This window comes from Sus scrofa, chromosome 6 (assembly GCF_054392235.1).
Source record: "Sus scrofa isolate SSC_HxYL_T2T_F1_AM1 chromosome 6, Sscrofa_HxYL_maternal_Yorkshire_Landrace_v2.0, whole genome shotgun sequence".
Lineage (NCBI taxonomy): Eukaryota > Metazoa > Chordata > Mammalia > Artiodactyla > Suidae > Sus > Sus scrofa.
In genome coordinates, this window is record NC_139388.1 from 82,478,801 (window position 1) to 82,496,350 (window position 17,550).

General features: G+C 40.9%; 1 protein-coding gene across 1 annotated transcript in view; it reads left to right on the forward strand.

Annotated features, from left to right (window-relative positions):
• MICOS10 (mitochondrial contact site and cristae organizing system subunit 10) overlaps positions 1 to 17,550 on the forward strand; it is a 34,336-nt gene that overhangs the window by 15,552 nt on the left and 1,234 nt on the right. Inside the window, exons 2-3 of the mRNA XM_005656034.3 lie at positions 15,028 to 15,075; positions 16,084 to 16,193. Coding sequence (XP_005656091.2) covers positions 15,028 to 15,075; positions 16,084 to 16,193 — 158 coding nt within the window. The remainder of the gene's footprint in view (positions 1 to 15,027; positions 15,076 to 16,083; positions 16,194 to 17,550) is intronic.

Consider the following 17,550-nt stretch of genomic DNA (forward strand, 5'->3'; position numbering starts at 1 on the left):
CTGTGACTGTGGCCTAGGCTGGCAGCTGTAGCTCTGATTTGACCCCTCGCCTGGAAACCTCCATATGCTGTGGGTGCAGCCCTAAAATTAAAAAAAAAAAAAATGAATGATTAAGTAAATAGTAGTGTATTAATGCAGTTGAATACTATACAGCAATGATAATGAACAAACGACAGCTATTCACAACAGTGTTGAGCCAGGGTATATACTGTGTGACTCCATTTATGTAAGTTTAAAAACGGTCAAAACTATGCTATGCTATGAGAAGTCAGAATCCAGTTATCCTTGGATGGCTAATTTTGATTCAGGGAGCACAAAGCAGGCTTCTGGGGATGCTGGTTATCTTTTGTTTCTTGCTCTGGTTGCTGGTAACATGGGTATGTTTAGTCTGTGAAAATTCATTGAGTGGTACACTTAATTGTGCAGCTTTCTGTTTGTATGTTAAGTTCATAAAAAGTTTTAAATAGACATACTGTCACAGAAAGTGTCCATGATAATCATAAAGTCTTGAGAAAAGCAAATTTTAGAACATCGTGTATGATAAATGATCCTATTTTATAAATGTAATGATAAACAATAAACTGGAGTTCCTGTTGATGCTCAGGGGAAATGAATCTGACTGGCATCTCTGAGGACGCAGATTCGATCCCTGGCCTCACTCAGTGGGCTAAAGGATCTGACATTGCTGCAAGCTGTGGGTTGCAGATGTGGCTCGGGTCCAGTGTGGCTGTGGCTGTGGCTGGCAGCTGCAGCTCCATTTGAACCCCTAAACCAGGAACTTCCATATGCTGTAGGTGTGGCCCTTTTAAAAAAAAAAAGGCAAAAAACCAGAATCATAACTTTATGTGTTACAGCAGACAGGGGAGTTCATTATCACCAGTTTACAAAATGTGCTCTGCAGAGCCGTAAAGTTTGTGGGGCCCCTCTGGGACAAGTATGGGGTTCAGGATGTATGGCCTGGCTGCTACTTGGACTCCTCAAATAGCAGCTTAGTTTTATCTTTTGAATGTATGAGACTTTCACAGAAGATGTCTCTGGAAGAAAGAGAAGCCTCTTACTGTAAGGGTGAGGAAACCAAGGGCCTGCAGTATGACGCTTCTTGAGCTGGAGGGGCACTCTGTGGGACGTGGGAAGAACAGGCCTGGAGCCAAGTGAGCTTGGAACAGTTGATGGCCTCTCAGCCTCAGTTTCCTCTTCTGTAAATTTCCCATGCTAATTCCTACATGGTTTTGATGAGGCCCAGGATTAGATAATAATCTAATGGATGTGAAAGCATCTTATAAATTGTAAAAGCGCTAGCTAGACTGGTGGGCCTCAGCTGCGGGTGACTTACCCCCCCACCCCCACCCCCTGGGACATTTGGCGATGTCTGGAGACCTGTATGGTTCCCATATTGCTGGGGGATGGGGGAGTGGGGGTGCTACTGACATCTAGTGGGTAGGGAAACAGGATGCTGCTGAACATCCTACTCTGCACGGGACAGCAACCAAGAATTATCCAGCCCCAGATGTCAGGAGTCGAGGTTTAGAAATCCTGCCCATGACAAGTGCAAGTGCTCCAAACTTCTTACTCTTTATGTCTCTTCACACAACACAGGGTCATATATTCATACATCCATATGCATACACTCTTTCAGCAACAAAAGTGGTGGGAAATGAAGAAAAAAGAAAAAGAAACAAAAAGATTGATTAGAGTGACTTTAAAGAAAGTATAGGGGGAGTTCCCATCGTGGCGCAGTGGTTAACGAATCCGACTAGGAACCATGAGGTTGTGGGTTCGGTCCCTGGCCTTGCTCAGTGGGTTAATGATCCGGCGTTGCCGTGAGCTGTGGTGTAGGTTGCAGACGCGGCTCGGATCCTGTGTTGCTGTGGCTCTGGTGTAGGCCAGTGGCTACAGCTCCGATTGGACCCCTAACCTGGGAACCTCCATATTCCGCGGGAGCGGCCCAAGAAATAGCAAAAAAGAAAAAAAAAAAAAAAGAAAGAAAATATAGGGTTTTTTTTTTTTTTTTTTTTGACTAAATGAATGCCTTTTTTTTTTTAAGACAAATATTAAGTGAAAGCCCATTGGAATCTAGATGATAACTGTTAACAGGTAACAATTTAACTCGTCAATTTTATTTATTTTTTTATAATTTTTATTTTTTTCATTATAGCTGATTTACATAATTTGTCAATTTTAAAAGAAGTGGGGAAAATGAATTTGAAATGCTTTTTAGAAAGCCTGATAGGAAACAAGAAATAAAGGATAAAGGGGTACAGATTAGAAAAAAATTTGAGAAGAATATGGGATATTTATGGATGATGAGGAGGCATGTCTGGGAGAAAGGGCAGGTGGTTGGGCAGATTGCATTGTGGCCCATGTGCTTGTTTAAAATTACAGAGACCCAGGGAGTTCCCGTTGTGGCCCAGTGGAAGCAATTCCGACCAGTATCCGTGAGGTTGCAGGTTTGATCCCTAGCCTCACCCAGTGGGTTGGGAATCCAGCATTGCTGTGAGCTGTGGTGTAGACAGGCAGCTGTAGTTCTGATTCAACCCTTAGCATGGGAACTTCCATATGATGTGGGTGCGGCCCTAAAAAAAAATATGTATATGGAGAGAGACCCATCACCCATCACCAAGTTGCTTCAATTGTGTATCTTCAGGTAGGATTTTAAAGCTATTTGATTAATAGTTAACAGTGTATATGGGAGGAATTGAAATCCGTTGCTTTTACTTCAGTTTTCTTTATCTAGCCTAAACCTGCGTTAGAATGCTTAGAATAGTGTGTAATTGTTGTAACACTCTGACATAATTGTTGACGGATTTGTAGACCCACTTTACTTTGACAAATGTTTGTGAATTAGAACAAATGTTTCTGATTGTTTGTTAGAACCTGAGCATATAAACTCAGAATTCCTGTTTGATAGATTTTAAGTGATTAACTGAAGCAAACGATTTAAGCAGCATAATTCACTTTTTACTAGGAAGGTAGTCCTAAGAAAGCTGCTAGTTTCTTGGCATTATTTCAGATGACTAAATTGAAGTCTGTGAGTTGTAGGAATTTTTTTTTTTAACCATTTCAGAGTAAGCCTGTATGTGAGCTCATAGTATCCTACTCTGACTAGAAGCAAAAATACAGTAAATTACCGCTCTATTCATATGTTGTCTTGACATTAGAATAAATGCTACTAATCTTATGTTTTCCCAGAAAAGGTTGGCTGTGACCAATGAAAAATCACAGCTTATTTTTTTTCCTTGCTCCAACTTGAAATTCATTTTATTTCAGCTCATAACTTATGTTTTGGAAGACTTTTTTTTCTTCACTCAGCATGAAAACTACATTCTTGCTTTCTTAATGTATGCAAGTTCACCAGTTGGGAGAGGTTTATTTATGGGGCTCTGTAGAATACTGATGCTTTTAAGAAAGACGGTGGAATACTGCTGTAACAAAGTCAGCTGGGTGCTGTTTCCTAGCCTCAGAGTCTTGGGCTCCTTGTGAGAGACAGACGTGAACAGCAAAGAAGCTGTTTGCTTAGTTAGGGAAGGCCCCAAGATTCAGGCGAGTCAGTCTAGCTCCATTGTAAATGCTGATCGGGGACAGTCACATTTGCACCAGCCATACCTTAAATGCAAAACCTTTGGTATGTTTTTAAAAATGCTTGTCCGTCTCTTCCATTTCTATTTATCTCTGTCCATGACCATATCCTTACCTTAGGATTGATGTCTTGTCAGTAAGTGTGGTCACTCCCGCTCCTCTGAAGTTCCTAATCCCTGATCACTGTCCTGCTTTAACCTGTCCTGCTTACCTTTAGTATGGTCTCTTTGATTTCTGCAGCATGGAATACCTGGGGGTGGGGAGGGTGGTGTTGAGGAGAGACCAGAGTATGTAAGTTCACATTTTTCAGTCAGACAGCAGAGAAAATCTGAAGATTGGACCTAGCTCCCACCTGGGCCACTGCCAACAGCTTTATCCTTTTTTGTTTATTCATTTATTTTGTTTTTTAGGGCTGCACCCGCAGCATGTGGAGGTTCCTAGGCTAGGGGTCTAATTGCCTACGCCACAGCCACTGCAGATCTGAGCCGTGTCTGCAACCTGCACCACAGCTCACGGCAATGCCGGATCCTTAATTCACTGGGCGAGGGCAGGGATCAAACCTGCAACCTCATGGTTCCTAGTTGGATTCGTCATGTTGCGCTATGATGGGAACTCCTACGGCAGCTTTCTCCTAACTGCTGTCTCCATCTTTGATGGAGCCTTCTGTCCAAATCTGTCATTGTACCTTGTGCTTTGAGTTTCTTATTATCCATTGGCTCCAACAAATGAACTTACTGAGTGCAGGGACTTATTTCCTGGGGCCTCGCCTAGTGCCAGGCAGGGCACTCAGTTTGTATGATGAAGAAAGGCCCACACATAGTGTTGGCTAGGATGAATCTGGAAGGTATTGAGCTTCCTTTGGTGAGTCAGAATGATTACAATAGCTTTGTTTATCTGTGAGGAGGCTGCAGTGGAGGCCTAGGAACAAGGCAACCAAAGACCAGGGCTCTGGAGTCAGACTGCCTGGGTTCAAATCCCAGGTGTGTGACCTGAGGCAAGTTACTTAACTTTTCTGTTCTCAGTTTCTTGGTCTATATATAAAATGGGGCTGATAAGAGAAGTTTATTCTCAGGATTAAATGCAATAATTTAATCCTGATGCATAAGTACATAGTGAATGCACTTTGTTTGATATTGTATGATGTTCCTGAAAATTCTGTAGAGGTTGCATTTTTATAAACCAAGTTATATTTTAGATTGATTAAGGAAATTTAGTATTAAAAGTTTTTTTGATAACTTTCAAATAGCACCAGTGTTTGTATAATTATCCAGGTAGAAATTCTCAGCATCTTCTTTGACAGCCTTCCCCACTGCATCCTCTCAAACCCTAGATACACATACATACACTTGATCAGCTGATAAGTCCTATAAATCCTGCCAGCAAAATGTCTCTTCCTTTCCAAGTAATCCTACACACCTTAGTCAGATGAGTCTTCTTAAAGCATAGCTTCAGTCATGTTATGTCTTTTTAAAAACTCTTCAGGGAAGTTCCCTGCTTACTAAATTAAGTGCTGGGCAGACTCCTTGACCCAACTCCTGGTGCCTTCAGAGTAGTCCCCGTTCCTTTCTAGCCTTATCTCTTGCTCTCTGGGACATGCTTCTTGCTTCACTAGATTGCTATCCCCCCACCCCATTCCCTGGACAAACCCTGCTTTTCTGGGGCCAACCGGGTGGAGTGTGTGCCCATCCCCCTCCCAACTCTGGCTGTTAAAAGTCTACACCTTAAGAAGTTCCCTGGTGGTGGCCTAGCAGTTAAGGTTCTGGTGTTGTCACTGCTGTGGCACAGGTTCAGTCCTTAGTTCCGGAACTTCTTCATGCTGCAGGTGTGGCCAAAAAAATTATTTTTAAAAAGCCTACCCTTTAAAACAACTCAAATGCTACCTATTTCTTGAACATTAAAAAAATTCCTGCTGTGGCCCAATGGGCTAAGAATTGACAGCAGTGGCTCAAGTCACTGCAAAGGTGCAGGTTCAATTCCCATCCTGGCACAGTGGGTTAAAAGATCTGGCATTGCCACAGTTGAGGCTTGGATTCAGCCCTGGCCCAGGCACTCCCATATGCTGTGGGTGCAGCCATAACACTTAAAAACAAAACAAAACAAACTCGGCTAAATGTGTTCCTCTTAACCAGCAGAACATTGTCCCTCTCCTGGCATCAAGGATCTGCTTTTGTTCAGTTTTCTGGATTCCTGAGTTATTATTCCTTCTTGATCCCAAGCTTCCGGTGAAGAGACTGGGTCTTACTTATTTCTGACCCTTGTTGAGCCCAGTGCTCTTGCCCTTCAGTGCTCAGTAAATATTTATTCTTGAAAAGGTTTTCTTTGGGGAGGGGGGGAGAGAAGACAATTACAATTACTGCGTGCAGTGCACCGTTCTTCCAAGCTTCTTACACTTAGACTTTTACGCCGTTTCACCCTTGCCATTCCCCAGCCAGGGACAGTCACTATTAGTATTCCTAGTTTCTGTGTGAAGAAACCAATTGTATATAATTTGTCCAAGCACTGAAACACAACTAGTGAGTGACCTAAGCAGTATCCTCAATCCTGTTTAACCTGTCTTTCCCCCAAGTCCATGTAATGGACATATAACCACGGTGTAACACTTCCCACTTTTTGAAGAATAAACCCTATATACGCTAGTGATGTACTCCAAGAGTAAAAAATATGTATCCCCAGTGCCTTCTACTGAATAAATACTGATAAATATAGATCAAGTGAATGTGTAAGGAAAAGAAACTGTTGGTTCTTGTTTCTTGATTTTTTTTTTCATTTAAATCAGGCATAGGCAACAACGTAATAGCTGTAATGACGTATACCTAGAGTGTAATGAATCCCTGATTCTTACTCTTACTTTCGCAAGGATGAGAATCCAGTTACTGACGAGGAGGAGGATCTAGAGGTGTTAAAGTATTGGGAAGGAAGGGACTTGCTGGAAAATACCTTTTGAACAGTGGATTCATTTTCTCTCCAGCCAGTACACAGAAGTATTTCCCGACTATTTCTCATTTATTCTAAGTAATTTCAGGGTTTTGCTACCCTCTTGATAAGTCAAACATCTGTGGTTTCTGTTGTTTTCTTAAGGGACTGAAGAGTAACCTAGTCATAAATTACCTGTGCAGTCAGTGTACTACAATCCATAAAATCCAGAAAAACACTTTGTCGACATATGTCACAATAGACTCATCTCCCTGCTGCCCACCTGACCGCTCCCTGAGGTTTATCTCTGCAGATAAGAAAGACTCCCTGACTTTGGAGTCAGACAGATTGGGCTGAGTTCCACGTTTTAGTTGTGTGTACTTGGATGGGTCATTTAGCGTCTTTGCATTGTTTCCTCTTCTCTGAGACAGGGTCACAATACACCTCATAAGGTGGTTCCACGGGTCACATGAAATAATGTGTAGAAACGTACAGTGCCTGCCACTCTGTAAATGTTCGTACCTCCAAAGCACCCTCTGATAAAAGTAATGCATTGTCCCTTTTATTGTGTTTATTGAAACAGTAAGTCTGCATTTTTCAATGTCCCTTTAATCATTAGTGTTCAGAGCTTCTCGTTTTCCTACGTGCTGTGCCCACATGTGAAGCAGCTAATTGTATTTTAGTAAAATGTGTTCAGCCATGTTCCTTTTGTGCATTCTTGGAAAGTTGTGTGGCTGTCAAAATTCTGAAAGCTGGATCATGTGCTGTATGTACTTTAAAAGGACGCTTTTTGTGAGTTTGGCTTTTCTTAAAACAGAGCACACCAGTAATGACTTCCACATTGATCTCTCCTGTCTTCACTCTGTTCTGTGCTGACTGCTTTACTTGTTCCGATCAGAATCCTGGTGATTGATGTCCACCCAAGAAATTCATACAGGTGTTTCAACCTCTTTCTAGTCCAGTAGGCACAGGAAGGTTAAGGTCTTGTAAAATAGCCACCCTAGTGTGTTTCCTACATACCCTGCAGCAGTGTTGACGCTTGAGAAGCTGATTAACACCGACCAAATTACCATCTCTGGGCATTTGGTCTGGCACACTTTCTTGGTTAATTCACATGACTTGGCATTTACACAGGGACACCTGGGACAGTCTGTCTTTGCCTCAAAGGATTAAGTAACACAGTTTGGAGCTGACTTAAAACTTTTTTTCCCCTCATGAATTGGGCCCTGAACATCTTTCATAAATCAGGAATGTTTCTTGGAAACGTAATTCTCACTAAACTCCATCCCAGGGATACTTTTCTATAAAAGCATATTCTTGTTTGTCCTGTCATAACACATGCATTTGATGATTGTAATAATGTTGATAGAAACATGATTGAACAGGAAAGCGTGCGCATTATAAATAGGTCAGTTTGCTCTTAGTCCATGTTTAGAGCATACATGTAGCTTTATTAAACACAAGACAGCTCTAGGAAAATTTTTTATTGTATTCTAAGGCAAAATGTTCTCGTTTAGCTGTGCTTCTGAAGGAATCCCCTATTTGAAAAAAAAAATATATGTGTGTGTGTGTGTGTGTATATATATATATATGTTACCCCATGGCTCAGCAGGTTGAAAATCTGGTGTTGTCACAGCCGTGGCTGTAGTTACAGCTGTGGCATGGGTTTGATCACTGGCCTGGGAGCTTGTGCATGCTGCAGGCAGGGCAAAATATATATTTAAACACACACACACACACACACACACACACACTATGAACAGTTGCTAATGCCAGTGAAATAAGTTCAACTATGCAAAGAGTAGGGGAAAAGATTGAGATTTTCAGCTGTGGTTCACTCACAGTGGGATCCTAAGCAAGCCAGGGAGTTGCATTTTCATAGAGGATTGACTGTTACATAAACTTCTGACATCTTTTGAGTTTTATTAGAGAGGTAGCAGAACTTAATAGCATTTATTAAAGTCTTTTTCATACACTGCTAGATAGCTTACATTTTCCTAATACAGCAGCCCTAGAAGATTGTTTTCACACTACAGATGAGCACGTGGAGACTGAGTGAGGTTAAAGAACTGACCTGAGGTCTGAGAGCTGGCTGGCGCAGAGGGAGCCACAGTCTAAACGGGGCCTGTCTCAGTGGGAGACCAAATATCTCATTTTTTGGAAGCCGTATCTTTTCTTTCAGGCATAAAGAATAAAGTTGTTTGGCATGTAGTTTCTAGGATCTTTAAAACTTGCTTGTAATTTCTATAGTCTCGTATTCATAAACTTCTAGTTGAATATGGTACTTAAGTTTTTGCTCCTATGTCTTGCAGTATTATTACACTAGTTAAAATGTAGTTGCTTTGCAATTTTAATTTTTAGATGCAGATCACAATTTAGCATTGATTAAACATTGACCTTAGGAATTTAGGAGCTTTGTTTAAAATGTTAACTACAAGCTGGAGTGAGCTCTTAATTATATAATCAATTATTGATAAATAAAATGGGTCTGTGGTCTTCTTTCCCCATGATTGATCTTTCATAGAAGTGTTTTCTGAGTAACTTGCTGAGGATTTGTGTGTGTGTTTGTACACGTGCATGGCTTGTGAAATTTCCCTGGCTAGGGATTGAACATGCACCACAGCAGCAACCTAAGCCACTGGCAGTGACAACCCTGGATCTTTACCTTGCTGCGCCACGAGAGAACTCCATATTTTTTTTTTAATGCCTTTCTCAACATTGAGTTACTCCTCTTCCACTGAAAATCCATCAGCAATTGGAGCTTCATTGAAGTTAATTCTATAGGAACCTGTATTGCTCCAACTTGTTCTGCTTAGGGATTAATATCCAAAGTACATTTCTATTTCTACTCCAGGACTGCAGTCAGATTATGCAGCCTGCTTCTTAATTCTTGCTGATTATGTTTGCTTTCTAAGTATTTCAGTGAAGTGAAGCTTTATAATATGTGGCGTGGTGAGAGCAAAGATTTTTCTAAAAGTGGCATTGACTAAGCAATATTTTTTATGTAGCTAGTGGAGCGAGTTCTCTGGTGTTTTGCTACTAAAATAACATCAGATGAACTATTAAGGAATTGCTCCTTTCTAAAAATGTGTGTTTATCTACTAGCCAGTTTTATGATGTCCTTTTGGGCACTAAGCATGCATTGAAGTGCACAGTTAGATTGATTTGGAATAATTTCTTTTTGAAAGAATTTGTGCCAATTCTTTTTCCTCTCCAAAAGAAATGGTTTCAGATCAAGGGCTCCTTGCCTAATGTCAATTCCATAAGGCCTCTCTGTTGTGGTGGGTTTTTTTTTTTTTTTTGCCTCGCTCCCCCTCCTTACCCCCCTCATAGCTGGACTTTGCCATGAGGAAGATGTGTACCTATAATCAGGCATTTCTTTACTTTAGGGTTATTTGTCATTCCAGACAGCATGGGCCAAAAGAACAGGCTTGAAGGGGGAGTCAGAGTTTTATAAATTTTATTCATAATTAAATATTTGCTTCCAGGGAAGGTGAAAAATGCTTTGTACTTTTTCCTTTGGCTTTTTTCCTCTAAGAGAGCTTGTCATGCAACAACAACAAAAAGTGGCCAAAGGCAGAGAAAACTCTTCTCTTTTCCATGTTGGTTTGTTTTTATTGTAAGACAAACCTTTCATGTTTTATTGTTATGAAGTTTAAACCTGGCCTAGAGGTGCCAGTCTTTAGTGAAAACAGCTGCAGAGTTGGTGTCCCCTGATCAGGTGGGACTTTCTTTGAAGCAACATGTTGCCTTTTAAAAGAAAATTGAGCATGTGAGAACTTGAATCTGTAAAACTCATCAGCAGTTCCACCATTGTTTATCTCTTAAATAACCGAGATAGCTAATTTTAAGTAAAATGTTGGCATTTAAAAATCATTTTCCATATTATTTTTTTTTCTGTAGAGAATAGACTTGTTATTTTGTGTCTTAAAGATCTAGAAATGGAGAAGAGAAATCAGTCCTAAGAATTGAAGATTTAGTAGCCTAATTTGAGTATACTCCGTCTTTGGTCCCATCTGGACTGTGATTTTGATCTCGTATTTATACTTGCAGATAAATGCCTTTAATAGGAGCAAACCTGGGTGGTTGGGCATACACCGGAACTTGAGTGAAGTCTAGAGACAAAAGATTTTCTACTGTGTACTGGTTGTTGTTGAAACATTTCTCATCTTTGGTTGAGTGATGCTGGTAGCAGCGGGCTTAGCATTGTTCTTGGTCTCCTATGAGGAAAAGTTGAGCATCAGAGAGCTTTCTTTCCTTGGGGGAAAATAGGAGAGACAGGCATGGAATCAGAGGAACAAGAAAAATGCTGAAATATTTTCTTTTTGAGCTTTTGATTTGTTTGCCAAAAAATTGCCTTCCAGATGGAGAAGACCAAAAGCCCTGATTGTAAGCCATTATGTTTTTACTGGCCTACCTCCCCATCCCATTGCCGGGTTTGAAATCTGTAAGCCAGTCCAAATTCTTTACCTCATTTTCTAGTACCAATTTACTGTCTTACTCATCTTCCAGCTGCAAGGGGGTGAGGCAAGTTGCTTTGAAATGGAACCCTGTGCCATTTTATACACCAAGCACAAAGATTCTTGCCAAGGAGTATCAGTCGTGATAGTTGCCATTTCTCTGATGTTCTGGATCATACCCACCAGGTGGACTTATGTCTATGACATGTGCTGTAGGATTAGTCTGGGAATGAATCTGAACAAGCCCGTTTGGCCTTGTGTGGACTTGTTACTACCCTGGTTGCCTAGCATTCTGGGCTGTTGCATGGGAAGCACCACTTGGTTTTTGGCTGTGTCCTACTTCACTGGCATTAGATATCTTGATACTCTAATTTCCCTTGAGGGAGGTTATGATTGTTTAGGGGCTGAAATTGTAGGAAAAAACAATGTCAGGACATAGTGGGTAAAGTGACTTTGAGGTCTGGCAGGCTTGGGGCCCCATTTACTGTTCTTCCACTATCTGTAGAAGATAGCCTTGAGCAAGTTATTTTCTGACTCTGGACTGGGGGATAATACCGTATCAGGGTGTTATTTGGTTTAAAAGATAATTTTTTTATGTGTGGAGTAGGGAGAGAATGTTGGGTACTCCTGGGAAATACTGATATTAGTTCCTTTTTCTTCTCACCATGTCATCCTTGAATAGGTTAATGATTGTGGTCTGTTAACTGACCAGTTTTCTGTCATTTTATTAAATTACATGGAAATTGGGATGACATGAGTGGTCTTCAGATGATGCATTTTATTTTATTTTATTTTATTTTATTTTATTTTATTTTATTTTAGTCTTTTCTAGGGCTGCACCCGCGCATATGGAGGTTCCCAGAGTAGGGGTCGAATTGGAGCTGTAGCCGCCAGCCTATGCCACAGCCACAGCAGTGCCAGATCTGAGCCTCGTCTGCGACATACACCACAGTTCATGGCAAGGTCAGATCCTTAACCAATGGAGCGAGGCCAGGGATTGAACCTGCAACCTCATGGTTCCTAGTCAGATTCATAAACCACTGAGCCACGATGGGAACTCCCAGATGATGCATTTTAAAGTTGGGCACCATACCTAATCCAGGGTCTATTAGACAGGACAAAGTAATGATTTTTTTATTAAAATTCTTATTAGTATAGGACATAGTTATAGGAAAGAAACACATCGTGGACGCATATAGATAGTAAGAGAATTGTCAGAAATCGTTCTGGATAATAGCATAAACACTTCCTTCAGGCCAGCCTCAGCTGGATTATTGCATAGGTGAATCAAAAAAGTGTGGTTTAGCTTGCTTGCTCAAGACCAAGTTCTCTGTGTTTGGAGCACAAAGGTCAGGTTTGTTGGCTAAGGAGTACTTTGAATGTTCACACTGCAGTAACCTAAATTCATGGATTGTCAGGGAAGAAGCTCTTGGAATTTCAGCAGCACATATTTGAAAACCATTAAGGCAAGTGAGAATTGGGACTTTCATGCGGTGCTTATTTGTAAAGAGATTGATCAGGGGCTCCATCAGACCATGGAGCAAACACTTGGTAAAGAGCAGCCAGAATACTCTGAAAAGTTTGAAAACAGTTATCTGTCAAGTCTAGGAGGGAAAAGTCACATTTGGGCTCTCTTCTTTGGCATGTATAACTTAGTTTTTGGTAATGGAAAAGTAAGTTTATCTCAAAGTTTGGGGCATGTATCTCCATAGTGTGTGAAGTGATTTTTTTTTTTTTTTTTTTTTTTTTTGGTAAAGTGGTACCATGGGTACATGTTTTTATTTTAATGGTTCTGCATTCACTTTAATACAGCTCATGGGAAAAATATAGCTATACTCAAATCCATGATTATACCAATATTATTTAAGGTTGAATTTATGTAGTAAAATAATACATTGATTTTTTTTCTAAAGAAAATAAATAAATGTGAAAAATGGAGCTGGAGGAATCAGGCTCCCTGACTTTAGACTATACTGCAAAGCAACAGTCATCAAAACCGTATGGTACTGGCACAATAACAGAAATAAAGATCACTGGAACAGGATAGAAAGCCCAGAATTCAACCCACGCACCTACAGCCAACTAATCTATGACAAAGGAGGCAAGAATATACAATTGAGAAAAGACAGCCTGTTCAGTAAGTGGTGCTGGGAAAACTGGACAGCCACATGGAAAAGAATGAAATTAGAATACTCCCTAATACCATACTCAAAAATAAACTCAAAACGGATTAAAGACCTAGATATAAGACCGGCTACTATAAAACTCTTAGAGGAAAACCTAGGCCAAACACTCTCCAACATAAACGACAGCAACATCTTCTCAGATCCACCTCTTTAGAGTAATGACAGTAAAAACAAAAATAAAAAAATGGGACTTAATTAAACTTAAAAGTTTCTGCACAGTAAAGGAAACCTAAACAAAATGAAAAGACAACCCACAGAATGGGAGAAAATGTTTGCAATTGAAGTGACTGACGAGAGATTAATCTCCAAAACTTATAAACACCTGCGATTCAATACCAAAAAAACAACCTCATCAAAAAATGGGCAGAAGATCTAAACAGACAATTTGCCAGAGAAGACATACCGATGGCCAAAAAACACATGAAAAGATGTTCAGCATCACTCATTATTAGAGAAATCCAAATCAAAACCACTCTGAGGTACCACCTTACACCAGCCAGAATGGCCATCATCAAAAAGTCTACAAACAATAAGTGCCGGAGAGAGTGTGGAGAAACAGGAACCCTGTTACACTGTTGGCGGGATTGTAAATTGGTGCAACCACTGTGGAAAACAGTATGGCGATTCCTCAGATGGAATCCTTAGCAACATGGATGGACCTAGAAATTATGCTAAGCGAAGTCAGTCAGACAACGAGACACCAACATCAAATGCTATCACTGACACCTGGAATCTGAAAAAAGGACACAATGAACTTCTTTGCAGAATAGATACTAACAGACTTTGAAAAACTTATGTTTCCCAAAGGAGACAGTTCGGGGGGTGAGGGGATGCCCTGGGGTTATGGGACGGAAATCATATAAAATTGGATTGTGATGACTGTTGCACAACTGTAAATGTAATAAATTCATTGAGTAATTAAAACAATTAAATACAGGACGGGATAAAAAAATTAAAAAATAAAAAAAAGAAAAAGGAATGTGCAGATGATGTATGGATTAGCAAAAGTTGTTTTCATAGCAATAGAGTGACCAGAGTTTAAGAAATATTAGTCAAGGATCTGGCGTTGCTGTGAGCTGTGGTGAAGATCGAAGACACGGCTCGGATCCTGCGTTGCTGTGGCTCTGGCGTAGGCTGGCAGCTACAGCTCTGATTAGACCCCTAGCCTGGGAACCTCCCTATGCCGCAGGTATAGCTCTAAAAAAGAAAAAAAAAAAAAAAGTCAAAATGAGGATTTTTTTTTTTAAATCCCAAGCTTATTGTTCTCTCTAGTTTGATTTAAAATTTGGTATTTAAAGGTTTTTTTCCTCTCAGAACATTAAAATAGGCTTGCATTTGTCTTTTTATGTTGAAAGATAGTACTTAAAAATGCCCTATGAGTAAAATGAGGGGATTAATCTCCACATTTGAGGAGTGTCCCTCTGTCTGGACACTCTGACTTGTGTCTGACTTGTGACAACTTTTGGAAATTTTTCTGGGTCACTCCTTTCCATCTTCCTCAAAAAGTAGCCATACTCCAAGTGTTGAAATGACAAGGAAAGCTTCCTGCTGACCTGGTTTAACTGCTCTTCTGGCTGTGGTGCCCTGCAGAAGCTGGGGAGAGGAGACCCAGGTGCTGGAGGCTATTCACAGGCAGTTCAGAGAGCATCGACTCAGGAACTGCCTTTCCCCCACTCCAGAGTGGGAAATAAGGTTCTTATCCCCCACTGGGCGAAGGGACCAAAGGCATACCTAAAGCCTCTGACAAGAAGGAAGGTTAGAAATGAAAAATCATCTCTATGCCAATTTATGAAAAAATCCATTTTATAGGTGTTCACATTTATGAAACGTTCATTATATTTTTTTCAAGTCACTGTCATGATATTGACCGTGTTTTTCCTCCTTCTTTGTAGGTACTGGTTTTGGATTAGGACTCGTTTTCTCACTTACCTTCTTTAAAAGTAAGTGTGACTCTTACTACCTTTACAACATAATGTCCTAGTGTATATACACACAGAGCAGGGATGCTTCTGGAAGGCATGACTCCATGGCTGCCAGTCCATCTGTTTATGAGTTTAGGTGGGCCACTGTAAAATGAACTAGACAAAGAACGTGGACTCAAAAGATGTGACAATGGGCTGAGCATTCCAGAACTCCCCCTGGGTGTTGAGTCAGGGTGCCTGATGCCTTAAATATGATATCATTAGAAAAGCCTGTACTTTATGCCATTGAGTCATTTGGCCAAATCCACATGTTCAAATAATTCTAATTAATTGTAATTTTGTCTAAAGACATTTGAACATGAGAGTCCTGCTGGCAGTAACAAGTAGAAAACCAGAAATACACACGCTTTTTGGCCCCAAGTTATCCTAAACGAAGGACAGGCAATGACCCTCTCATTTTGTGGAAGAACTTCTGCAGTTTAGCCATGGCTAGAAGCCAGAGGGGTCACTTCGACCTCTTTTCATGAAGAACTGGTGGGGGATACACAGCTAGAGATTCATAATTAACACATAGTACTGATATGAAATAATCATTTATGGTACTGGTTTAACTAAACTTCATGACTTACAGAATCAAAATATGTAAATATTGGTGAAATTCTTATGTATTTTTAAAATTCAAATGCCTCACCGAAAGGTATTATTTCTGATAAGGATAAGAAATGAGTTAAAATGAGCTACTGATTAGAACTGATGTAGAAAAGTTAAAAGCTTCAACTGTGTCTACTGTTTTCATGTTGTACCACTTACTAATACCTCAAACCCAGCAGTGAAAATGCTTAATAGACACCCCACCCCCACCCCCCACTTTTTGGCCGTTGATTAAAACTGTACGATGTGTTACGGTCATTAGCATGCTGCGTGTTGAATGTTTACTGAGCCCTTAGCAAATGTATTCAAGCCAGACAAAAGCTTTATTTTCTCTCAGTGGTTCCCTATTGGGATTTTCCTTTTTTTGCTCACTAGGAAGAATGTGGCCATTGGCCTTTGGTTCTGGAATGGGATTGGGAATGGCCTACTCCAACTGTCAGCATGATTTCCAGGCTCCATATCTACTACATGGAAAATATGTCAAAGTACGTACAGAATTGGTATTTCTCATTCTTTCAACAGAAAAAGAGTTTTCTCCTGAGTCCCTGAAGAATTTGTTAGCATGCCTAGAACTGTTCCATCATTGTGGCATCACTAGATCCTAAGTGCTCTTTGGACCGAGTGCTGTTGATGCTGCTTTGGGCCCTAAAGTCCCCTCCACTGCCCCCAGACGCCTGGGTGCGTTCAGATGCACACTCATGTTAGCTGATGAGAATGGATGGAGGCGCCTGCCTTATGTTTATCATTGTGGTAAAAGCAGATTTGTGTTAAGGATCTGATGTCAGAGGTGGCACTTTTGTTCAAGATCTTGGGTCCCTGCCCTGTCTCACACACGTTCAGACTAAACCTAAAGACTTCTGCATTCAGCCATTATTCTACTTTCTACTCAAGAGGGCAGGTTCTTAAGTCTCACATGGTTCTGCCAAAGTCTTGTCTACAGATGGATTTGGGGTTTAGGGGGGTTCATCCGCAGCACGTGGAAGTTAGTGGGCCAGGGATAGAACCTGCGCCACAGCTGCAGTAACGCCAGATCCTTAACCTGCTGCACTGCAAGGGAACTTCCTACAGATGGATTTTTAATGATTCAGACAAGATGAAAAATTGTAACCCACGCCTCAAGAGGAAGGAGGCAGCATGTTTCCTAAAGTCTTTATATGTGCGGCAGCCTTTGGACAGAGTGGTATTTATTTTTTGTATCCCCAGGGCCTGGAACAGAGTACATAAATGTAAAAGAAATGAATGAAGTAAATTGTGTATCTTATTAGATGTGCTAATGGCCTCAGGATTATTAAGGCATAGGCTTCATAGCAATGCAAGCTTCATGAAGAACTTCACATTCCCTGGATGTGTAGAACCATCTGCCTTTCTAGATTACCCTTGAGCTAGAATCACTGCGATGGGGCAGCAGCAGGGGCCAGTGGAAAGAGCCCAGAAGCCAGGATACCCAGTTGTGTGTCTTCATCCATCGCTTGCTTCCTATGTGAGCTTGAGTTTTAACTTCCGAGATTGTTTTCTGTCTATGAAATGAGGGAATCATTTCTACCTCACAGGCTTGGGGGGAGGGGATTAAATGTGAAAATGTTTTTAAGCTGCGAGGTGCTGATAGAAGTGTGGGTTATTATAGTTGAGGTCAACCAAGAAAAGGTGATTGGCTCGTCCATTATTCCACCAGAATAACAAGTAGAGGAGAAAATAGGGTATAAATCAGTTGTCCCAGTTCTGGTCCAAAGCTGTAGCCACAGGGCTCACTAGTATCCCTGCAGGGCTCTGAGAACTTGCTCAGACTGTCAGCCGCCCACTGACCACCCTCTGTGTGCCTGGGGGGAGGACTGGGAGCGGGGA